The sequence below is a fragment of the Phalacrocorax aristotelis genome, chromosome 5 (genome assembly GCF_949628215.1).
Source record: "Phalacrocorax aristotelis chromosome 5, bGulAri2.1, whole genome shotgun sequence".
Lineage (NCBI taxonomy): Eukaryota > Metazoa > Chordata > Aves > Suliformes > Phalacrocoracidae > Phalacrocorax > Phalacrocorax aristotelis.
The window spans coordinates 29,908,772-29,934,363 of NC_134280.1; the positions used below are offsets into that span (position 1 = coordinate 29,908,772).

Here is a 25,592-nt window from a genome sequence, read left to right on the forward strand (position 1 = left end):
GGGGCCGGAGGCGGGCAGGGAGCGGCGAAAACCCCACATCCCTCCCGCAGCGCAGCGCAGCCCAGCCCCGCCCCGCCCAGCCCCCTGCTCCGCCCCCGCCGCGCCACCCGACCCGGAGAAGGAAGCAGGGGATGGCGTCCCTTCACCCCAGCGTGGCACGGAAGAGCTCACGGGGGAGTGATGGAGGTGAGGCAGCACCGGGGCGGGAGCCGGGCGGCGGGAGCAGCGGCCGTGCCGTGGGAGAGGGCGCGGCTGGGAGCGGGGAGCGCCGTTGTGCCGCGCCTTCCTGTGCGGGCGTTACCGCGTGGCGGGGCGCCGCCAGCCTCCCCTGCGCGGCGGGGAGCCCCTTCAGCAGGGGCGGGCGCCCCGGTTGTGCGCGGCGGCGGAGCCCCCTCGAAACAGAACGGGCGGCGGGCCCTGGGGGCTGCCCGCGGCTCCGCCCCGGCCGGTTGGTGCGACGGGGCGAGGGGGGACCGCGGACACGCCGCCCGGCGGGAACGGGACCCGGCCCGACCCGGAGCCCGAGCGGGTGCGGTGCGGCGGTGGGGCAAAGGCGGTTCTTGCAGTAAGTTACCGCCTGCCTCCCTGTTCGTGCCCGTGCTGTTGGAAAATAGGTAACTTTGTTTAAGGGAGAGTTTTCCATCTTTGTACCCGGCACGGACCCTCTTGGGTGAAGGGGTGAGAGCAGAGGGCCGGGTGAAGCAGAGGTTTTCGTGAGGTGTTTTTGGAGGAGCGGTTTTGATGGACCTTTTTGCCCCTTTTGTTTATACCTGTTGCAGTGCAAGAGTGACGCTGTCTGGAGAGTTTCTTTGATGCCTTTGACGCTTTTACATACTATCAGAATCCACCACTGATTTTTTTTAAAATGTGTACATTTCATGCCTTCTGATGGCCTCTTTATGGATTTCTCTGGTTAAATGGGATTATCTGAGGCTTTTCATCCTCTGGCTGCTGTATGCAGAGTAATTTGATAAAACCAAAAAGAAGCATTGACGTTAGAGACAGCTAAAGTAGCCTGGTTAGACATTTACCAAATCAAACATTTCTGTGTGTTGCCAACTGGTTTTACATTGCTTACAGTTTACAGGATTTTTCAGTGGTAAAGTGTTTATTCTAAAGCTTGTACAGATATAATTGACATTTTGAATCCAACAGTTTAAGCTATTTACAGTTGGAAGTAGCTTAATAAAGCTAGGGTTTTGTAGGCTTTGTACGGACATTGGAAAAATCCTTTGTGGATTTATAGCTGTAGTTTCTGTTTTGACAAAGTAAGGATTGCAGTTAGGCTCTCCAGATTTTGGCAACATAAACAAGGCATCTGTATATCATATTTCCTTTACGTTAGTAGCCTGTGATCTGAGCTTGACTTCAGATGGTAAGCAAGCGGTATACAATTCGAGAGTACATTTTTTCTTTGTCCTGTATACTAGTTTTCTCATAAAACACTGAGATGAAGAGAATATGTTCGCCTGTCTTGTCAGCTTTGTACGTAAGTATCTCTGAAAGATCTTCGTCTGAAGTTTTTCTGTCAGTTATTAAGTGATAGCCAGGCTTTTACAAGTTTTACCTAATACGCCCTACCTCCAGCGGGAAAATGTGGTCCATCAAATCTCCTGGAACTGTGGAAAGATGATGAGGAGATCCAGAATGGAGTGATTCAGTATAGTTATTTTCGTAGCTGTGTGCTGTTTAAAGTTACTGTACTCCTAGCTTGGTTTAAAGCTGTGATTCTGTAAATGTGCGTGAGTCTGTGTCTCAACCTGGGCGTGTACTTTACGGAATTGTACTTGCAGCTGAGTGAACTCTCAGTAGCACACCGCCATTGAAATCATTCCTTGAAATCAAGAAGTAACGGACCGTTGTAGTAGTTATCCTCTAACATATTGCAGTTGCCACTGCCTGGCGTCTCTGAGATAAAACTAGGCAATTGTATACCGAAGTGCTTTAATCCAGTTTTGGGGCAGCGGATGTGGGGAGTGCTTCTGGTGCCCCCTGCTGACTGACTGCCCTGTCAGTGGAGTAGCCGCCTCTGGCTGCTACGCTCTTACTGTGCTCCACATTTGTAGATTTATCTTAAGAATAGATAGAGAGAGACCTTAAAAAAATAGGTAAGTTGACTTTGAGCACGTGAAACAAGATGTTTTCCATAAAGCATCTTTCATGAAAGATAGTCTTGTGGGGTTTTCCTTCACTTTCTTTTGGATCCCAGCTGCACGTAGGACACTGAACAGGGTGACTGAGATCAGTTGATCTATGAAGAAAGCTTTTCTCAGTTGCTTGATGAGAAGGTTTATAAGAACAGCTGGATTGTGTTTGTCTGGGTTTTAAAAATATTATTACATGAATTGATGCACTGTGGGAAGAACAATGCAGTGTTTTTGTTGGGTGGTTTGCTGGGGGTTTGTTGTTGTTGTGGGGTTTTTTTTGAATTCAGATATTAAGATAGTACTTCTGACCATAGCTGCTCTAACAGCCCTGCTATTTTATAATGAGCAGTGCATAGTCAGGGACAGAGCAAAACAAGTTTAAAGAAAACAAACAGCAAACCACACATTTGTCAAGCCGAACGGTATGTAGCCTCATATAGGAGCATCTTTTCCACATATATGAGGGCAGGAAAGAGAAGAGGAGGGATGATTCTTTTAAAAACAGTTTATAAAGGATAAAAAGTAGAAGTGGTTGATTTGAAACTTTGCCATACCACGATTACATAAATGGTAAGCCAAGAGCAGATCTAATAATTGCTAAGCTCTGAGGCAGAATGTGGTACATTCAGTGTGACACTGGTGACACTGATTGTGCAAATTATTGTGGCCTTTGTATTCTCCTGTCTGTAATGCTAATGATAATACTGAATTGAGTATGTAATGAGTAATTTCTAAAATGCTTGGAACAGTCAACATACTGTGAAAATTCCAATGAATGTATTATTGCTATTTCTAACTAGTTCATGTAACTTAAGCAAAATAAAACATTGCTTTTCTGAGCAGGTTCGTGGATGATGCTCAAAATAGATTCATTTTGATTTGGTTAATATTGAGGAATTTGTTTTCTGTTACTGTAGAAGTATACTTAATTTCCTAAGTTCTAGCATCCAAAATAACAACAGTATTTAATACATAGGGACTATGAGGAAGAAAGAAGGAACAAAGTTATTCCAGAAGAAACAGTTAACGTTTATGTAGGAAAGACTGTCAAAACAACTTCCATAATAAAAAAGGACATACTGCAGACTTCAAAAGGAAATGTATTCATTTTACTGACTGACGTGTTTGCAAAGTGGTACAGAAAAATTTACATGCCTTAGGGTACAGAAAACATGCATTATTAACTGTATTCTAAAAGGCTCTTGAACTTCATTGTTGCCAGATGGGATGAGAAAAGATAAGTGTCCTGTACTGCAAATGGCCTCCTGTTCAACATTTATTTGCTAGTCTGGAGCCAGCTTTGGTGGATGAAGAACGTTGATGACTCTAAGGTTTGTACTAGAAAGCAGATTTTATGCTTGCGTTCTGAAATGTAAAAGGACTCTGTGAAACTTGGAAGCCCTTTGTGTTTGGGCACCCTAAAGCGTGTAATTGCATGTTGCTGCAATCATATTTTAATTAAAAATTGTGGGATTCAGTATTGGTTTGCAGGCTTTTTGGGCAGTAAGAGTTGCTTTTCCAGCCTGGATAATTATTTTGTGTGGTCTAGGTCTTGTATGGGTTTTATTAGCATATGTCTCTCATCTTTATTGTAAAGGCAACTTAGAAAAATAAGTAATTAAATTAATTCAACAAGGTTATTGCTTAATAACCTAAGAGTCTAAGCTGTATTCATAAGTATAGTATATGAATTCGTTAATTAGATCAGAAATTAACCCCTTCTATCAAAGCTAACATGCATTGTTAAATATAATATTAGGGTAACCTAGTAAAGCAGAAATTTATTTTCATGGTGCAGCTTCATATAAGTCAAGTCTTGGTCTACAGCTGAAACAATATAGTGCTTCTGAATGGCTTGGAGCTTGGACTGAGGGATGAACTTAAGGATGGGCTTTACTGTGGGTTTTGGTTTTTTTTTTTTTCTTCTCAGTTATCTTATTTTTTACTTACAGATGTTTGACAGAAACAAACCATCTGATGAAGCTTCTGCTTCTTCAACACAAGGTGAGAAGTTTAAAGTAGGTGGTTTTGCTGCAGTTATTATTTTTTTTAATGTAATAATTAACCGTATAAGCATTAGTTCACCTTGTAGTTTCAGTTGCATACTTTGATTTCCCAAATTTCATTACAGAACTTAGATGGAAGGAGTGACTTCTGAATCGTCCACAGAGTTTCTATGTAGATGTAATTTTCTTTTCGTGTAATAAGCTGTTTAAGGCATGCTACGTTTCATCTCAGTGATCAGAGATGTAGCAGTATATGTCTAGATCGCCTAGTCTTGATCCCAGGCAAATGAGCAGAAAAGTTCCACTCACTGCAACCATAAAAGAGTAAAGCTTATTTTATGAAGTTCTTAGAGGAACTTTGAGGACAAAAGGATCTCTCTCTATATGCTTTCTTAAACTTAGTAAACTTTTAATCTTCCTTTTATACAGTAGTTTTGACAAATGCAATGTAAGAAAAGTAACTAATTGCAGGTAAAACTCTATTCCATCTCTTTGATATTCTGTTTTGGGTTTGGTTTTTCTCCCCCTATAGGAATTGAAAGACATGGTGTTGAAGGCTCTCTACGACAGGACAGCAATAGCAGGTAAGTTATGTGATGATCTAACTGGCATCTAGCTTACTGCTTACACAGGGTAAAACAGGAAGGATCTGTTTTTCGGCTTTATCTCTTATCTTGTGCAATGGATGACAGTGATGCAATATGGATCAAGTGTATTATGGAGGTCCTTTTTATCTTGTACACACATACTATTATACACTGTGGGGAAGGCATATTGCAGTGCCCAAAATTAATATGTGGGTATGAGGATTTCTTTGTCTTCGGACTATTTTTTTTTAAATTCCAAAATACTAAAAAACAGAAGAAGAATGGAAGGATGACTCTGCCTTTTTCTAGAGAGACAGTTCTGTTCAGATTTCAGCCAACTGAAATCAGCATTTTTCTTAGCTGTGCTTTCAGTCTGTTATCCTTTGCGCTGCATTTAAGGAAAATTTTCTTCCATGGCATTTGCTTGGGAATACCTTCAAATATGTAGTCCTACTTGCCATTACAATTCTGAGATAGAAATGTTTATCTTGCAAGTTTCTTCCAGCTCTATATTAAGGCAGATATTTAGAATTTCCATTGCAAAAATGTAGGTTAAACAACACAGAATCACAGAATGGTAGGGGTTGGAAGGAACCTCTGGAGATCATCTTGACCAACCCCCCTGCTTGAGCAGGCACACCTAGAGCAGGAGGGGGCACAAGAATGCATCCAGGAGGGTTTTGAATGTCTCCAGGGAAGGAGACTCCACAACCTCCCTGGGCAGCCTGTGCCACTGCTCTGGCACCCTCACAGTAAAGAATTTTTTCCTCATATTGAGGTGGAACTTCCTGTGTTCCAACTTGTGCCCACTGCCCCCTGTCCTGTCATTGGGCACCACTGAAAAGAAGCTAGTCCCATCGTCCTGACTCCTACCCTTTAGGTATTTATAGGCATTGATGAAATCCCCCCATAGTTTTTTCTTCTCCAGGCTAAACAAACCCAAGTCCCTCAGCCTTCCCTCATAAGGGAGATGCTCCAGCCCCCTGATCATCTTGGTAGCTCTCCGCTGGACTTGCTCGAGCAGTTCCCTGTCCTTCTTAAACTGGGGGGTCCAAAACCGGACACAGTATTCCAAATGTGGTCTCACTAGGGCAGAGTAGAGGGGGAGGATAACCTCTCTCGACCTGCTGGCCACACTCCTTTTAATGCATCCCAGGATATTGTTGGCCTTCTTGGCCACAAGGACACATTGTTGGCTCAGGGTCAGCTTGCTGTCCACCAGCACTCCCAGGTCCTTCCCAACAGAGCCGCTTTCCTGTAGTTCAGTCCCCAGCCTGTACTGGTGCATGGGGTTGTTCCTCCCCAGGCGCAGGACCTTGCACTTGCTCTTGCTGAATTTCACCAGGTTCTCCTTGGCCCAGCCCTCTAGCCTGTCCAGGTCTCATTGAATGGCAGCACAGCCTTCTGGCGTATCAGCCACTCCTCCCAGCTTGGCATCATCAGCAAACTTGCTGAGGTTACACCCTATCCCATCATCCAGGTCATTGATGAATATATTGGACAGGACTGGACCCAGCACAGACCCCTGGGGAACACCACTAGTGACGGGCCTCCATCCAGACTCTGCTCCATTGGTCATGACCCTCTGAGTTCTGTTGTTGAGCCAGTATCTCTGTCCACCTCACTGTCCACTCATCCAACCCACACTTCCTTAGCTTGCCTGTGAGGAGGCTATGGGAGACAGTGTTGAATGCCTTACTGAAGTCAAGATAGACAACATCCACTGCTCTCCCTTCATTACCCAGCCAGTCACACCATCATAGAAGGCTATCAGGTCGGTCAGGCATGATCTTCCCTTGGTGAATCCATGTTGACTGTTTCTGATAGCCTTCTTGTCCTCTACCTGCCTGGAAACGACCTCCCGGATGAACTGCTCCATCACCTTTCCGGGGATGGAGGTGAGGCTGACCGGCCTGTAGTTCCCCAGGTCCTCCTTCTTGCCCTTTTCGAAGATGGGAGTGACATTTGCTGTCCTCCAGTCCTCGGGCACCTCTCCTGTCCTCCATGACCTTTCAAAGATGATGGAGAGTGGCTCAGCAAGAACATCCACCAGCTCCCTCATCACGCACAGGTGCATCCCATCGGGGCCCATGGATTTGCGAGGATCCAGTTTGCCTAGGTGATCTCTGACCCAGCCTTTCTCAACTGATGGTAAGCCTGCCTTTCTCCAGGTTTGTCCTCTCTTTTCTAGGGGCTGAGATGCCTGAGGGCCAGCCTTAGCAGTAAAGACTGAGGCAAAGAAGGCATTCAGCAACTCCACCTTCTCTGCATCCTGCGTTACCAGGGCCCCTTCCTTGCTCAGGAGTGGGCCCACTGTATCCCCAGTCTTCCTTTTGCTGCTGATGTATTTAAAGAAGCCCTTCTTGTTATCTTTGACATGCATTGCCAGATTTAATTCCAAGTGGGCCTTGGCTGTCCTCGTCACATCTCTGCACACCCTGACAACATTCCTATATTCTTCCCAAGTGCCCAGTCCCTTTTTCCACATGCTGTGAACATCCTTTTTCCGTTTGACTTTCTCTAGAAGTTCTTTGATCATCCACGCAGGTCTCCTGGCTCCTCTGCCTGACTTCTTTCTCCTGGGGATGCATCAATCTTGAGCTCAGAGGAAGTGGTCCTTGAACACTGTCCAGCTCTCTTGGACCCCCCCTGCCTTCCAGTGCCCTAGACCATGGGATTCCTCCTACCAGGGCTTTGGAGAGGCCAAAGTTGGCCCTCTTGAAGTCCAGGGTTGTAAACGGACTCATAGCCCTGCTTCTACCTCGCGGTATCCCAAACTCGACCATCTCATGGTCACTGCAGCCAAGGCTACCTCCAACTCTCACATCCTCAACCAGCCCTTCCTTGTTTGTTAGGATAAGGTTGAGCAGCACATCTCGCCTTGTTGGCTCTTCCACCACTTGCATCAAAAAGTTGTCCTCGATGCTCTGCAGGAACCTTCTGGATTGTGCATGGCTTGCCGTGTTGCTTTTCCAGCAAATATCAGAGTGGTTGAAGTCCCCCATGAGAACCTGGGCCTGCGATTGTGAGGCTACTTCTAGCTGTCTGTAGAAGGCTTCATCAGCTTCCTCTTCTTGATCAGGTGGCCTCTAGCAAACTCCCACAACAGTGTCGCCCATATTTGGCCATCCCTTAATTTTTATCCACAAGCTCTCAATGTGTTCTCCTTCCACTCCAAGGCAAAGCTCAATGCGTTCCAGTTGCTCCCTTACATAAAGAGCAACTCCCAACCTCACCTTGCTGGTCTGTCTCTCCTAAAAAGCCTGTAGCCATCCATGACCACATTTCAGACATGTGAGCTATCCCACCATGTCTCTGTGATTGCAATGAGATCCTGGCCCTGTGACCGCACACAGACCTCTAGTTCCTGCTCTTTATTCCCCGTGCTGCGTGTGTTGGTGTACAGGCATTTCAGAAAGTTGCTGGAGCACACAGGTTTCCCCGGCGGGTTGTACAAGGACCCACTACAGCTACGCAAACCCTTGAGGTGGTTGGTCTCCTGGTTGCCATCGCATGAGGCTGCCACCGGACCTTTATCACTGCTCAGGTTGTCCTGTCTTATTCCCCCATAGTGTGTGATGGCATTAGCATTGCCAGTTTTTCCCCCTCCCCCCAATTTCCTCAGTTTTAAGCCCTCCTCACCAAGTTTGCCAGCCTGCTGCCAAAGATTCCCTTGCCTCTTCCCGACAGGTGGAGTCCATCCCTCCCTAGCAGCCTACGGACGTTGAAGAACGTCCTGTTGTCATAAAAGCCACTCTCACATCGACACCAGCCACGTAACCAGGAGTTGATTTGTATTATTTGCCCATTTCTAGTTGCCCGTTTTTCTCCAACAGCTAGTATGGAGGAGGAGAAGATAACTTGGGCACCAATATTTTCCAGTTGCTTTCCCAGAGCTTTATAGTCTTGCTTAGTTCTGCCCAGACTCTGGCTTGCAGCATCATTTGTGCCCACATGGAAGAGTAGCAGAGGATCGTAATCAGTGCTTTTGACAAGTTGTGGCACCCTCTCAGTGATGTCTCGGATCTTAGCTCCCGGAAGGGAGCAAACCTCTCGTGACTCCCTGTCAGGTCAGCAAATGGGTGCCTCAGTCCTACTAATATTACTCAGCCTTCTAACTGTCTCCTTCAACAACATGACTTGGTAATATTACCTCCTTCTTCCAGTTTGCACACAAGAAGACAAGAACATCCTGGGCCTGGAGTATCCACTGTGCGAAATAGACAAGGATACTGCAACTGTTGCCATGTACACTACAGTAATCTGGAACGGGTGAGAAGGTTTCTGGGTAATTCAGGAACAGATAGCAAAGAGTACCAAGAGGCTTTATGAGCTTATAAAATATCAGCCTCTACACTGAACAACCAGTACAGAAGGAAAAATAATCATTTTGTGAACTGCACAATGTATGCACTGAGAAGAAGCTACTCTTCTTATCAGTTAGCTGTTAAAAAGGTGCTGGTGGAGTGTCATGGCTACTGCAGTCTGCTCTTCTGAAGTGGCACACTGCTGTGCATTGCATCCATTAGGTTTATTTCTGTGGCTTTAATCTTAAGATCTGTATATATTGTAAAGTATTAGGGTTAATGTGTTCGATATCAAGGCTGAAAACAGTTGATCAACTCTTTTCTGTTCTTTAATTCTGTCAGTCTCCTGTCTTTGAGACTTTTTTTGTTAGAAATAGAAGCCTATTTAATCTTCCCTGCTTTCAAAAATTCTCAATTCGTGTGAATTATAAGATATTTACTCATATGAAGTTCAATAATATTTTAATAGTAATTTATAGATACATTTAGAGTATTTGTACTATATACAAGAGACTGTGAGCAGCTATGAGGTTTGTGAGAGTATTTATACTAGTTACAAGAGATTTGTGAGCAACTCTCAGAGCTGATAATTTAGGTTCCAACTCAGAAAGATGTTTCAATACATTTTAGTATTATATGAGACTCCCTAAGCATGCTTCAAAATCTAATTGAATCAAGGCCTTAAAGTAGAAAAGGCTGAAGACTTTTTATTTCAATATTTTCATAGCAACGGTGTAATGGTTAACCTGGGCAACAGTATAATGTTTAACCTGGGAAGTAATTTTTAGGAACAGGTCAGTGTGTTAACAGTAGTATTAAACCAGTCATCTGTTTTGTCTTTCACCAGCATGTTACCAGCTCCCAGCACAGACATTTTACCACTTACTCTAGAAATCGTATGGGTACCAGTAGCTTGATGGAGCGCTTCCTGCAAGATGTTTTACAGCATCATCCCCACAGATACCATGACAACAGGTACAATACAGCTAGCTTTTTTTCACTTTTTTAAATATCTGTTGGAAGAATGCATGTATTAGAGTTCTTATTTCTGTTCAACTGCTGAGCAGTAATTTTGCCTATTTGAGGTGAAACGTTCACATGGAAGACAATTTAGAAAGGGGTATATTTATATAAACATTGTCTAAGTATATTGCTGTTGTGTTGTCTCTGCACTTTTAAACTTTGTTTCACTGCTTAAGGATTTGATACAACACTATTGATAGCAATTAAATGTGAAGACCTGAAAAAGAAGGGTTATATGGATCAGCAGGTATAATGTCAGACTGTACAATCTGACAAACATTTACAAATTATTGTAATTTAGGCTTTAGAGAGATATGTATTATAATTCTGAGCTTTATGTATATATTTAGCAGATTATTTTATGGTATGTTTTGAAAGAGTTCATAATTTTGGTTTGTTGTTTGTGGAAAATGTCAGGTGAATATTTATATTTTTTCATTATCCTTATAGTTCATACATTCAGTTAATCAATTACATTAAGTGGCCAATTCATTAATGCTCAGATTTTGAAAAGCGTTCTCTTTATTTGTCATGTGCATGTTTAAGAGTGCTAAGAGACTCAATGTATAAGTTTTTCTCTGTAGATGAAGGGAAATTAATTAAATCTCATTCCTCATTTGTTATGTTCTACAAGGCAGACAAAATTCCCAGCCTGAACCCAGTATAGTGTGTCTTAACATACAACTATGTTATAGATATGAAAAACAAGTAGAAGGGTGTTTTGTCTGAAGGCAGTCATATTGATATTGTCAAAGATTTGACAAAACAAGCTAATAGGCATGTCTATGACAAATTAGCCCAGGACATGTAAACATCATTGCAAATAAATAAATTAATCCTTCCATCTTAAATAAATTTAATTCTTCTGGCTTAAGAGCATCCACAAATTTTTGTCATGGAGAAAATAAGGATTGACTTCAAGGCAACACCCAAACGAAAAACACACTCTCTTGAGGTGTTGCTAATACAGGGTTATTCCTTTGGTGAACGAAACCTACTAACCACAAAAAGCAAGCTACACATGTTCCTTTTAAGTTGTTGGAAGGAATGGAATGAGAAAAATTATGTACAAAATCTAGACAAAGTTGGAGGGAGAAGGGGGGAGGAGTAATCCCAAATCTAGACAGAGTTTGGAGGAAGAAAGCAAAGATGGAAAAGAAAGTATGAGTAGATTTATGTTGCGATCCTGCTGTGAAAAATGACTGGAAAAAAAGTCACATTCTTAACTGACATGTGAGGTAAGAATGGATTCTCTTCTTTCTTACATAAAAACACTTGGATTAATACACAGTTTCACTCAGTTCTTAAATACCTGTTTTTACTATGTAGCTGCATTCACACAAAGGATCTTAAGAGTGTCATTTAAAAGCATTATAGAACTATTTGTGAGACTTGATTTGTTTTGCAGAACCAGTATGCCTAGTAGTGAGTAGAAAAAGGTAAAAATTCATTAGAGCTTTGCCTTATACTGAATTTCAAAGTATATTGGTGTTCTGCCCCCACAAACCAACAAATCATTCCTTCCTCCAAACTCTTGGTGTAGAAGTGATTTTTACTTAAGGAAATAGTATTGAGCATTTAAAATGGTAAATCTTCACTCTGCTTTTGGGGGTAATTTGTAGCAAAACTGTCAGAAGTTCCTAACTGTATAGACCAGTAGTTCTGTTCCCTCCACCCCAGACATTTTCTTTTAAGTAATTTTTGAAAATTGGATATAGGCTGTTAGGTGAGCTAGAAGCCTAGGAGTTTTGGTTTATCCATATCAAAATCCATTTAGTCCTATATTCAAGTGTTCCAGCAGAATCCAGATGCTAGGTGTTTCATGCAAAGATGGTAGAACTCTGAAGTAAGAAAGTTAAAAAGATTATATCTGCTGCCTTTGGCCTTCCCTTTAGGTCTAAATCTGATCTGTAAGATTCTGAAGTACGAACAAAGGTGCTTGATCTCAGAGCTTAGGTGGACAAGAATGCATGCAGCAGTTCAGCTGACAGGCATTGTTTGATCATCTGATGTATTTGATTACACTGCATTCATATGATAATAGAAATAGTCCTTTTCTTTTAAAAAATGTTCCATTATATGATGTTTCTCCTTTTGCTTAGCCCTATCTGTACTCTGATGAATTCTGTCCCCTTTTCTTGGATAACCAGAATTCTACTGTGTTCTAAAAGCTGATACACCTTTGAGGAAAATGTTATATTTCTGGAGTACACAAGGAATATTGCAGGTTGTGTCATAAAATTTTATTAATTTTCTTTTAAAATAACAGATCTTGAGCAGGGAGGAGTCGTTGAAATGCCGTTGGTGAATTAATGTGGGTTGTTAGGGTCGTGCAAAGTGTGTTGTAAGTTTTATCCCTTGTTTATTAAAATTTGACTGAACATCCCTATTGTGTTCCTTTACTTAAATTATTCAGAGGATCCTTTTAGCATTTCCTTGTCATCTAAAGATTGTAATGCTTTACCCTTCAAAAACTTTGAAAGGGGCAAGTCGGTAATAAGACTTAGCCTGAACAGGAGGGCATTCTGCTTCTGGTCTTTTATTGTGATGACGTGTGATTGTTTCACCCTTCCATTGGATATTAGCAACCACTTCTTGGTGTTTGACTGGGGGCTTTTTCTACCTCCCCCAATGATTATTTAGCTTTTTAATAGACTCCCAGGGACCTAATGAAAGCATTTTGCATGTCAAAGCAGTAAATCTTTTCTTCATATGCTCCTTTATCACTGCCTAACATATCGTCCAGAGATTAGTGAGGTGCAACTTTTCTTTTCCTTTTGAGTAACCTTGATGGTAGCTAGATCTTATAGTCTTCCACCTATTTTATTCTATTTTAATTGTTGTTACTTGGGCTAACTTGCCAGGTACAGCTCTAAAAGCTTTTAGTTGCTATGAAACTTTTCGTATTGCCACCTATAACCATTATGTTTTTAAACATCAGCAATGTATTTGCCACCTTCCAGTCTTTTGTAACTGTAATTATTTATCATAGAAAAGTTTTGTTGTGGCATTTTTCCTTCAGACTTTCAGCCTGCGGTTGTATTCCATATGCATTACTAGGAATAAAAACCAGGTCTGTGGCAGGTATCGATTAAAATTCCTTTACAGTACAGAGGAAAAATATAATTTGGCATCTCAATTAGGTCAGTTTTTGTTTTGTTGTTTCCTTTGACCAAGACATCCATGTCTTCCGTGAGATTCCTGCTTCTGGTATGCATGAGCCACGACAGCTCCCACTTTAGTTTCCTTACTTTCACTTAAATTGTTTAAGGATATATATGCATTCACACATACTTCACTCCTACACACATGCGTGTGCTCTCCTCACATACTGTTTTTACAGATACAGTATTACAGATACAAGAATGTGCACATCTTGTACATGCTTTTGAACATTATGTAAAATTATAACAAGTTAGATAGGCATGGTGGCCTTTATCTTCTAACCTCTGGAAAGTAAACAAAGGTAAAATTTTGCAACATGATTTTTTTCAGCGTTTAGTGTTTGGACTCAAGAAAAACTTGGACTCAGCTTTACCTATGGAGCCATAGGTAGTGAGTCTGTAATAACAAACATCTTTTTTTGGGGGTGTGTTAATAGTACTTGCACCATTAGTTCAACTTAAGTATTGGCAGTCAATATTTGATATGTACAGCACTTTAGTGACTGAAGAATAATATGCTAACCGCCAAGTAAAATATAAGTTACTTCATTATGAATAGCATGCAGTGCTTTATCACCTTTTTATGTAGCCAGAGTGGTTTTTGTTATGAGTTGTAATGGTTGGAGGAGATTTTGATCTACAGAATGTTCATGTGACTGCCCTTGTATTTCCTTGGAAGGCTTTTTTGTTTGTTTGTTTGATGGATGGTGCTTCAGTCTCTGCTCTGTGAAATACCTTGTAGGTCTTGGTCTTCTGATGACTTTCACTTCCATGCTATTTTGCATTAAAAAACTTGTTTTGTTTATTACCAAGGAGCTGTGTAGTTCTGCTCCCGTGACCTCAGTAAATAGGGTTTTCAGCACTCACGATACATGATACTCTGTGAAGCAGTCTGGGAGCTGTTAGTAATTATTTTTGAGAGGCCATGGAGACTGTGTGATGTTTCAGAACGACTGGGAAAAACCAAATGTAGTGATTATCAATTATCAGTAGGGGCAGAGAGAGGATCTGCTTACAGACTTTTTTGCTTCAATTACAGTATTTCCCCGAGAGCTGAATAACCAAACTGTTATAAGAATCTAGAAGACAATGAAGTGATGACTAATGGTTACTGCTGATTTAGTCAAGAAAAATCACATCAGGCCATCCTAATTTCCTTCTCTGACAGGATAACAGACCTTGTGAATAGAGGAGAATCATCCATCTTGGTGCCATCTCTCATGGCACATCTATCATGCCATCTCTCAAAAGCCCAGCTTTTGGCATGTTCTTCTATGAGGTTTATTAGCAAGCTAATGAAAATGTGTTGGAGATTAAATGGTGATGAAATGAATAGAACATGTAGCTGGCTGGAAAACTATTTTCTTAATTGTTAGTAGCTCAGAGAGAGAGAGAACAAATCTAATGGTGGATCACAAGCCCTACCACTGAGCCCTGTCCTGAGGTTTGAAGTAGGTGTGCTTTCAAGTGTGAGTTATTGGGGGGGGGGCGGTGGGAAGTTTTGTGTGTTTGTTTGTTTTGCTGGTGATCCTGTGAAGTATGGTTTTCTGGGCTAAATCTTGTTAACTCTGTAGAGTCCAAATGTCAGTTTTAAATAATTTTTTTTTGAAACATAGGCCAAACCTGCCTTTTTTTTTTTTAACTGCAAAACAGTTCTTCCAAGCTGAGAATTCTTCTTTTATCTGTCATCTCTCAGTAAAAGGCTGAGCCATAGCTATATTCAGATAAGTTACCTTGTGATTGTTTTTCAGTGTGAAGTAACTAGTTAGAAATACTTGCTACAAGTTTGCTTGGTATCAGCTGGCTTTATTAATAACTAATTTCTGAGTCCTTCAAGGACTTCTGCACGTGTTGACTATTGAGCATTGCTAATTCTATTGGCTCCTGGTTGATTTTTAACTTTCAATAAATGCAGAAGCTGAATGTTTATAACTAAGGAAATTACTGTACAATAAAATTTATTCACAATACTTCTGTTAGCAGATGAATGCACTGTAAGAGGTGCATGGCTGTCTGCCATGTATTAAAGTAAGCATCCATTTGGGTCTCGCAAGGTCTGTTTATAACTTTCAAATGAGAGATAATATTCTCTCTTCAGTTATATCTACTTTTTAAAAAATTATTTTTGTTGGATTTGCCCAGCCATTACACATTAAACATTGTGGGTTCCTGTGTTGTGTAAGAGAAATAGTCTTTGTCTGTCTGTTCTGTTAATTCTGCAAGACATAAACACTTGTATTTGACGCAGTCCTAAGGACAGAAGTGCCAGTTACAGAATATATAAAAATCTGCTGTTGTCACAGTTAGGCTGAACAATCATAACTTGGCTTCTTATAGAAGTGAGTCGGAAGCTGTGGTACATCTGTGAGAAAGAGTAAGCATGGAATTCCTTGGCCACATGTGCAGAGTTCCTATCAGGCAGCCACATTTTGTAGGGAAAGGGGCATTTGTACTCAATAGTATTTTTATACTGTGCCATATTATAATGTTCCATTTCTCTACAAAAGCTCAATACTAATTAATGATAGTTTTACCAGTGAACCTCTTCATAAGCTCACAGCTTCAAACAAAGGGAATACCTTTACTTTTTCTTGCTTTGCTGTATTTATAAAATGATCATAATGTGTGTTTGGCCATTCTTAATGGGTGGTTGCATGAAGAAGGTAACCAACTAACGTCCAAACTGTTATTTTTGCTTTGTGGAATGTTTCCCCCTCCCCCCTTTTTAAAAATGGAAAATCTCTGCTAAAGTAGCAGAGCTGGTAACTTGAGTTTGTTCATTAAGTGCGATGCACTCTAGGTAATTACTCTCTTTTTTTTTTTTTTTTGGGGGGTGGGGGTAGGGGTGGTGGTGTGTGGAACCCAAACCCCAAACAAAACCAAAACCCAAAACAACACAACAAACCTAACCTATTTTTTGTAAAATCTTCAGCATATTTACAGTACTCATATATGGTGTGTTTTTCCCCCCCTCCCCTTTAGACCAACCTATGATGACATGCCACTCCCCATCGCTTCAGAGGTTGCTAGGATTCCTTGCCTGTCTGCAGAAGAGATGAAGAAAAAGAGGAACAGAGACAGACAGGAGATCTCCAGCAAAGACCAGAAGTCCGCTGGTGAAATATGCTCTTCTGCTCCATACCTGTCTCATGAGGGCACAAAGAAAACTTCTGTAACACAAGCATTTATTAAAAAACTAGAAAGAGGGCAGGAACATGTTATAAGAATATCCCAGCAGTCTATGGGCATTTGTAGCAATGAGAAATGGGATACCCTAAAAGATGTTCAAATCGCAAATCATAAGCGTGAAGGCCAGTTTATAGCTGTGAGCCCTATACCTCAGCATTTTTCTGTCAGTTCTTTAGACCATAGTTCTTCTGTTAATCCTAAAACAGGAAAAAATGTTAGGAATTTGGCAGCATCAAATCTGATTCCGCATAGTGGACATGATAAAACAGGAATGGAGGTATGCAATAGCGATGCGTTATTGAATCCATGCTGCAATCCTGCTCCAGCACTGGTTCACCCAAAACGCCTTTCAGTTTCTCACCAGAATCCTATGTGCAGCCACAGCAATTCTTTATGTATTACCTCAGGTCAATCTCTCTCAAAACGAGATGGTTTACGAACTCAGGATGAAACTTTTGTGTCTGGTTTCCATCTCAGGGATACTGTGGGTGTCAGCAGCTCCCTAGATCTTGGGACATCCCCACAACTAGCAAGATGCAAAAACGTGAAGATGAACAGAGGTGATGTAAGTTCAGTGGATGAAACTATTGAAGATGTTATTTTGAAATACTGCCATGGAACTACATCTGAAGAAGTTTATTTCAAAGAAGAGAATAATGCCTGTTCAACTTTTTCATCGCTTCTGGACCATACTCATTTAGAGGGCTCTGAAATGAGTTTTGACTGTGATGCACCTATTCAGGCAGGAATAGACTTACCCAAGGCAGCTATAAAAGATATAGAATTCCTAAAAGAGGTCCAGATAAGTCTGCAAGATAAAGACTATGGAACACAGCTCTCTTCTGTTTTAAAAAGTGAGTCAGTAGAGAAAATAGAAGCAGTGAAACAGGATGTCGTACTTCATACTGAAGAACCAGTTCTTCCAGCTCTGCCTCATGTGCCTCCTTCTTTTGTAGGAAAGACTTGGTCTCAAATAATGTACGAAGATGATATAAAAATTGAAGAACTTGTGCGTGATTTCAGGGAAGGTCGTTTTCGCAGCTACTTTGACAGTGAATCTTCAGCCAACTGTACAGGGAAGAGAATGAAGAAAAAAAAGCAGAAGGGTGAAAAAAAGGACAGTATTGTTGAGGGTAATAGAACAGAAAGTGCACCAGTTAAAGTATTGCCAGAATTTAATGATGCTTTAAGTGGTGGCTCTGGTTTTGATAACCGATCTTTAGCCTCAGATAAGCTATGCAACCCAAAAATTCTTAAAATGCCTAGGAAAAGGACGTGGCGCCTGGCTTCAAGATGCCAGGTAGTTAAAGTCAGCCACGGCACCCAAACAAGTCTATTGAACTACCCTGTAGCAAAAAGAAAAATGTCTAGAAGGGAATCCGATCCAGCTGATCAGAAGGCAAGCATTGTGTGGCCGGAGAATGAAAGAACTCCAAACATGAAAACTAGACTCTGTGCCCTTAAACTTCCTGAGTCCTATAGCAAGATTTTGAGTCCTGTACAACCCAAGACAGTGGTGTATGTGCTTTCATGTCCAGAGATAAAACAGTGTGAAGGTAAACCTATAGATGGTCCCAAAATGAGGAAAAATCGTAGCTCCACAGATAGCAAGGACTCGGTAAGGTATAAATACAAACAGTGTTCTTTTAAGTATTATGACCCACTGACAAATCGAATTCTGAAAACGCCTCCAAAGAGTACAGTTGGAGAAACGGCCAAGAAGCCCTCCCATGTTCGACAGCTTTTCAGAAGTCTTAGCTTTGATACAAACATGAGGAAACTGTCTGATGCACAGAGAGAAAGCACACCATCAAAGTCACTCAATTGGACAGACTTCTGTAATTCATCTTCAGCATCTTTCCTGACAGATCCAGGTAAAGGGAATGATGCAGCCTCAAGTCAAAAGGCAGATGGATCTTCTGTTTCCACAGAAAGAACAGATTGTTTGGTATCTGGTCACTCTGAGAGCTCTTTCAAACACCTGATCATTTCACCTTTGAACTCTCACCAGCCTTCGGTAGAAGGAGATGGTAGATTAACTCCATTTAACACTAGAGTTACCAAAACTCCTCTGACCTCCATCAGGAGTGAGCGGTTAGAGAGGGAGAATCCAAAGACAATATGGAAGAGAAAAAAAGGCACTAATAAAGAACCAGTTTTTTCCAGAAAGGCTGCAGGACCCATGTCTGTCAGATGTACTTTTGGGAGGAGAGGAAACCGAGTAACTGCAGGCAAACAAACTTCCAGAACTAAAAAACAGCAAAAAGAGGGAATGAGAAGGAAACTTTGTCCTCATGCCCAGAAATCTCCTGCTTTCTCAATCCATAGATGCCAGACAAGGAAAACTACAGTGGGAAAGCACCTTAAGAAAGAAAAGCCTGATGCTAAAAAAATAAAGGTGAGGAGGAAGCCAAAAAGGAGCTTTCTGAACTCAACAGTTGTCACAGGGATTCCCGAAAAGAGGCAGAAAGTCACATCGGAACCTTTTGCCAAGAAGCCAGAGGGAGCTTCTTCCAAAGTCAGGAACTGGGAAGTAAGTGGAGATCGGGGTCACCCTAGCACTGTGAACCAACCCTCTAGAAGAACTTCTGCTGTACCGTTACTTCGAAAATGTCATCTACCAGGTGAGAGCTAGGTACCAAAAGAACTTTTCTTTTAATAGCCAGCACCTGGAATCAGATTGAGAAAAAGGAAGGGGAGCAAAAGGAGGTCATAGACAAAGCAGTGGAAGCACTAGAGCTGCAGAAAGTGCAAAGCCAGTCTCATGTGAAACAAGTACAACTGTAAACTCAGCCCTGTTCCTGGAATATGGGGACATAATGTATTGCACTATTCTACTGTGTAAAGCTGCAAAAGTTGTGCATTTGAATTAAAAAGCACTTAGAATCCTATTTACTAGACTTCACCGGTACATGATTAAAATCAGCTTGAATAGTATCATATTGTTTTTATGGTATTATCAGTGCGTAATAGTGCACTATAATAAGGTAAATTAGAAGCTGTATTAATGAATTGTGCCTATTCTTATTATTCTACATAATTCTAAAGTGCAAAAAATGAATCGGTTGTTATGCTAGAAATTAAATGAAGATACATTAATTTGGGCTGAATTCTGTGTATGTATTTTGTGTTTGTGTATTTGCACACCTTCAACACGTAATAAATACTCGTCTGTGCGGTGGCATTAAAATCAACACAGTATGATACAATTCAGATTAATTCAGTGCTTTCTTGAAATGAAATATAATTGTACATGTTTTTATATTGACTTTTTTTCCTGAAACCATGTCCAAAGCATTTACTTTGGGCAAAAAATCACTGTGGGCTCTCATCAAGCAATAATGGACCATCCTGGTAAGGAGAGATGTCTCTCTAGGGCACTGTTCAAATGGTGGTGGCTAAAGTGAGATCTCAAATTCTGAAAAAAATATAGGCGTAGGGTTTGGGTTGGGTTTTTTTGTTTGGGATTTTTTTTTCTTTTTAACTAGCTTATTGATTAAGCTTAGAGGTGAATTGCACATTCCTTAGTGGGAGGATGGAAAAGTTATAATACAAACAAATAGCAGTGAGTTGTTCTAGAATTCCAACCTTAAATTTGAGTTTCTGCACTTTTTAAATTTTAATTGGGTGTACTGTTCATTACATTTTTATGTACTATAGTTCAAACTTTCTTTTAAACTTTCAGTAAAATATTTAAATAAACTTAAAGCAGCATCCGTCTAAACGTATTAGAGTTCTAATATCTTCTAAAACAGTTATTTAAATATATGTTTAAAATATTTAGTTGAGTTAAAATTATATTCTATAGTCACTCATGTTTGGCCACTAATGGTCTAGCTACTGTGATTCTATGGCAAAAGAGACTGTAGTGTTTTGGTTTTGTTTGTTTGTTTTAAATAGTTATTATGGTGACAGCTTATTTAATGTGTTTAGGAGACCTAAACCCCAGTCTTGCAAGTGTTTCTATGCTTTAAAATCTAAGATTAATTGTTCATTGTATTAAGCATATAGTTAAACATCATCACAACCAGGGTTCTGGTTTGTAAATCTGCAATTTGGTATATTATATAACCTGTCTTACTTTAAAGGTCTTTGTAAACTCTATAGTTGTACAATACATCTTTCAGAACACAAGAAAAACATAGAAAACACCAGACCCTTCTCTCTCTGCCATTGAACATTATCTGTGCATTTTCCCCTGAAAAAACAAAATCATTGATTCATTTTCTGAAATGTCAAGGGTCACTGGTTTGGATTGAGATAAAGGTAGACTTTGAAATACTTTATTTTAATAGACAGTATCTGAAGGAAGTATAAAAGCTGTCATCATAAAACACTTGTTCAAAAATATTTTGGGGATTTTATGTGCATATTTCCCAGGATAAATAGAAGAAGTGCATGCAGTTGAGCCAGCTGGAAACTAAGTTCCTTTACAAGTAAAATATGGTCTGACAGATTTTTGATATATTTTTTAATTATTTTATTTTTTAAATAAAAGTTGATTTCTGTAGGTGAATTTTCCTATGGTTGTCTGTAGACACAGAATCTTATGACTGTGTTGCAAGTCACTGGAAAATGAAGGGTTATAATACGAGTTCTTATAGCCCTCCTAACTAAATGTGCCTGTATAATTTAGTATTTTGTCTAATATGAAACTGATTTTTTAAAGCAAAGTTTTAAAGGAATGGCTTTTATAGAAAGGCTAATTTTTAGATAAAGCAAAAGATGATTTTTAAATAAAGTTTGTTTTAAAGCAAAGCTTTAAATTAGCTCTAGATAAGTCTGATTCTAACATATTTTTATGATACAAAAATGTTTTCCTATCTAACTTCTTCCATCTTATTTTTCACAATATTGTACACATGAAGAGCATTGTTTTGTGTGTGATTAAAGTTTAATGCACATTGTACTTTAAGATCACTAGTGCATATTTGTTTACAGCCAAAAATACTGTTCTCCATTTTCTCATTCGTTGCAAGCTTGTGTTTCTCTAGCACACAACTTTTCCTTGAAACCTTGAGTAATAAAAATTATTTATAAATAGAGTAATAAAAATATCTTGAGGACTATAGAATAACTAATATTTTTAGCTTGTAATGTCTTTTTTTTCTTTTGTAAATAATGGAGCCCCTTGTCAGAGTGTTTTTTTTTTAAAAAGAAAAATGTATTATATTTAAATAAAAGTGTAAGTAGCTATATATTTTCCTTTAAAAAAAAAACCAAGGACTATGAAATGTGACAATTAAAAAAAAATAAAAAGACTTGGGGTGCAAGCCTGGAAAAATTTCTGTGGTTGACACTGTCAAAATAAGATTTACTGTAAGCTTGTATGTTATTCTATGCCTCACTTCCAGCTGTTTAGAAACCTCTTCTGTGCATGCTCAATGACTGCTAGGAAAAAGAGGGGAGATTGTGATATGAGAAGTAAGCATAGAAACTGCTTTGGAAAGAGAATTGATGAAGGTATGTGCAAAACAAAAAAAATTGCAGACACACTCAAAGTATCATGTGCGTGAAGGAGAAAAGAGAAGTTTTCTGGGGGTCTTGAGCAATTAGTCTAAAACTTCCCTATTAGAAAAATGATAAGATTCTGCTGCCATTACTGAATAGCGTGTTGTTTCATTGGCAGCATGGCTGAAACTTTGCAACATGATTGTGAAGTCCACCAATGGAAAACTTCAGAGCAGAAGTAGTTTCTCACTGAAATTGATGGGAGGATTGTTTGGTTTGGGGTGAGTTTTCTTAAATTTTGTTTTTTGTTTTTAACGTTAGTGGACAAAAGATGTTTGTCAGTATGTTTTCATGTCTTAATCTAGAGAAGCAGGAAAAGATAACTGGATTAAAGAGGAACAAAGTCATGCTTTTTAAATCTAATTGGCAGCAGTTAGATGCAGGATATTTTATAACAGTTGAGAAAAATGTTATCATTTGTTCTATGCATATGTAATTTGACCTTCTGCAATTTCATACTTAATGTTTTTGATACAGTTCATAATGTAAAAAAAGTTTCTCCCCTCCCCAAAGTACTCATTCAACTGTTTAAAGCCACCTCATTCTAAGCAGCTAAATTACAGGACAGGATTTTCTGTTTGGAAGTAAATCAGTGACGGGTAACAGAAGTGGATGGCTTCCTGATCTGAAGTGCAGAGGACAAGCTGCTATATGTGCTCCTGTACTTGGGAGTCTGCTGACTTCACAGAGTAGTGCAAAACAGGATGATGATGAATCTTGATTTCTGTAGCTGTCTTCCTTTTTCTTCCCCCTAGGGTAACTCTGCCTGGGAATGGAGTGATCTGAACTCATACTTACTCTGAAATAGAACAGTGTTTCAACTGTTGATGTTTTGGGGACAGATAAGTAAACTGTATCTCACTTGCTAATGCAATTAAAATCCCAGAATTTTTGTTGCTAATGATCTATCTGCTATGAATTACAGCATTTCTGAATCTTTTTCAGAAAACTTTGTAATAGCATAGGTTTGAGCATGCCCAGAAGCAAAGGTTGTGTTCCTTGTTTGCTTATGTTTTGCAGTTATGAACACATCTTGTTTTAATAAAATAAAGACTGAATTTGTGTTTTTGTGTTTTCTTTATTTCTTGAAGTTAAATTCAACTTGAGACTGTTTGCTAGAATTTGTTGTGGAAAGAACACCACAGAATGCTATGGAATAAGCTGCTATTATGAAGAAGGCCAGTCATAATTGGAACAGTTGTTCACAACTGTGATATCTTGACCCAGTGAAGTCTTCTGTTGACTTCAGTGAAGCCAAGATTCATCCCATCTTATAGCAAATGAAGCAATGACATCCTAGGATGGCATTGAAAAAGCATCGGATGTATTTGAGATGTCTAATTGCATTTTGGCAGCAGGAAACCGACAAGCACAAACCAGATAGCAGGCCAGATGCCTGCAGAATTACTCATGGACAGGTTTTTTTGGGGGGTTTGTTCCCCGCCCCCCCCCCCAAATGTGCACTTAAGTGAGGGCAGGGACTGAAAATATCATAATGTTAAGTAGCTTTCTACTTAATGCAAAGCAGATTGGCTTCTCTGTAATCGTAGACCAAATCGGTCCTGATTATGATGTTAAAATGCATGCAGAACTGTCTTCAAAGCTGTGTGCAAAAATACTTTAAAGATATTTTCTGATAAATAGAATACTAGAATACCTTGAACAATTGAATAAATTGTGTAGAATACCCTGTTCTTTAAACTTAGTAGTAATTTGCTGTTTGTAACAGTGCCTGTTTAAACAGCATGATCTTTTGCAGGAGCAACACACACATGTGTCAGTTCAGATCAATAAATGGTTGAAAGGCATAGGCATATTGTTTCTGAGGCCTCCACATGTCATAAAATTTCAGGACATGCTTTGCAGTTTTCAACCGATACTTGAAGATAGCTATGTATTATGTAGTTGGCTGAATGAAGTTACTACTGTGCTGTCAGAAAATAATTCATTAAAGACATAACATATTGTTCAACCATCTAAATGTTTAGTTACAAACATGATACTGTAATCAAATTTTAAGTCTGGTGATAGCTTATATTTCCCATGAAAGATGCAATTAATGATATGCTTATAGAGTGTCAAGTACAGCGGAGGTCCAGTTCCAGTTGGAATATGAGAGTTATATGAAATCAATAACATGGTTTTAGTTGGCTTTGGATTCACTGGAGTCATTAGAAGTTTGATGCACAAAATTACCTTGTTTCTGTGGTCCTGGAAGTAAGAATAATTTTCTTGAAGTGCAGAAGCATTGTTTTGATGAAATGCCTTAACACAGATCATTATTACAGCTTATGTGATTTAAGAGTGTCAGTGATTCTAAACCCAGGTTTTTCTTTGTCAATGTTCCTTCCTTAAGGAAAACTGAAAAGCAGTTCTTCCCAAATATTAGCATTTGTAAACAGGTTTTTAAATCTCTCACATCCTCAAATAAAAATGCACTTCAGTGTACTAAAGCTGGTCAGCTTTTCATATTTGCTATGTCAAATTGCATCAATGTTAGTACTGTTGCAGGTAAAAACGTTGGTTATAGCTTACTTAGTCATTATTAATATTGTACAAGCAAGTTGCAGAATCAAAATATACCCTTGCTCGCTCATGCAGAGAGCTTAGATGCTGCTGGCCTGGAGGTTGTGCTGTAAGAATTAACAGTGAAGGGGGTAGGCATAGTTCTCAGCATACATACTGCATCCATCCCTTGTGGATGCAATGCATGTACATGACTTGCTTTTTATTACACTAAAGTGTTAAGATGAAGAGGGAGGTAGAAATGAGGAATATGACTTAGAGATGTAGTATAGATTGGAACTCTCTCAGCCTTTCTTCATAGGAGAGGTGCTCCAGCCCTCTGATCATTTTTGTAGCTGCTCCAACAGATCCATGTCGTTCCTGTGCTGAGGGCTCCAGAGCTGGACACAGCACTCCAGGCGGGGTCTCACCAGAGCAGAGCAGAGGGGCAGAATCACTTCCTTTGACCTGCTGGCCACGCTTCTTTTGATGCAGCCTAGTATATGGTTGGCCTTCTGTGCTGCAGGCGCACATTGTTGGCTCATGTCCAGCTTTTCATCCAGTGGTGGCTCATCGCATCTCAGATTCCATAATTCTTCTTGTATGTTACTTTTATATGCTTAATACGTGGATAATATTTCTCCTGACTACTGCTCGTTTTGATCCTTTTGGCTACTGCTAAGAGGGGAAAAATTATTATAACAAAGATTGTGCATGTGCTGCTTTTTGAAGTCTAAAGAGAAGAGTTGTAAGGCAGTATGTGACTACCAGCAGATTTTGCCATACACTGAAAGCAGCTCTGTTAAAATTCTGGTCTAATGATGACTAATCAATCAGTTGCCCAAATGATGATGGAAATAAATACTTGTGCTCTTCATTTTAATGGTGTTAGACTCAATCTACATACAATTAAAAATAAATATACTGACTTTATTGTAACAAATATTTTATGGATATCCAAATGTGTCTAATGTTAATTTCCCAGTCTGTTCTAGCAAACTGTCATTTCCTAAGTTACTGCCAACACACTGCAGTTTTGATTGAATCTGGGGTCAGGATAATGTTGGAGTCAAAGCCAGCATATTTTCACCCACCACAATTAGTTAATGCTCATACAACACTTTTTGTGGATGTAAAGAACTCTTAAGTGTTC

General features: G+C 39.9%; 1 protein-coding gene across 3 annotated transcripts; it reads left to right on the top strand.

Moving 5' to 3' along the window:
- On the top strand, window positions 1-22,998 carry ZDBF2 (zinc finger DBF-type containing 2). Of its 3 annotated transcripts, XM_075093727.1 has the most exons (10): window positions 127-186; window positions 1,431-1,489; window positions 3,370-3,478; window positions 4,100-4,151; window positions 4,686-4,737; window positions 8,907-9,012; window positions 9,895-10,022; window positions 16,217-19,047; window positions 22,053-22,155; window positions 22,690-22,998. In XM_075093727.1, the coding sequence occupies exons 3-10, from the start codon at window positions 3,455-3,457 to the stop codon at window positions 22,718-22,720; spliced, it is 3,327 nt and encodes a 1,108-aa protein (XP_074949828.1). In that variant the 5' UTR covers window positions 127-186; window positions 1,431-1,489; window positions 3,370-3,454; the 3' UTR covers window positions 22,721-22,998. The 3 variants fall into 3 exon arrangements, with proteins under 3 accessions (XP_074949827.1, XP_074949829.1, XP_074949828.1); XM_075093726.1 differs by lacking the exon at window positions 1,431-1,489 and having other exon boundaries at window positions 1-186; XM_075093728.1 differs by lacking the exons at window positions 1,431-1,489; window positions 22,053-22,155; window positions 22,690-22,998 and having other exon boundaries at window positions 1-186; window positions 16,217-20,501.
- Window positions 22,999-25,592: the final 2,594 nt, after the last annotated feature.

Coding starts and splice junctions, on each gene's coding strand:
- ZDBF2 (XM_075093726.1), top strand. CDS start 3,455: ATGAAGAACGTTGATGACTCTAAG. Junction 19,048..22,052: donor TCGAAAATGTCATCTACCAG/GTGAGAGCTAGG, acceptor TTTCATTGGCAG/CATGGCTGAAACTTTGCAAC. Junction 22,156..22,689: donor GGAGGATTGTTTGGTTTGGG/GTGAGTTTTCTT, acceptor TCTTCCCCCTAG/GGTAACTCTGCCTGGGAATG.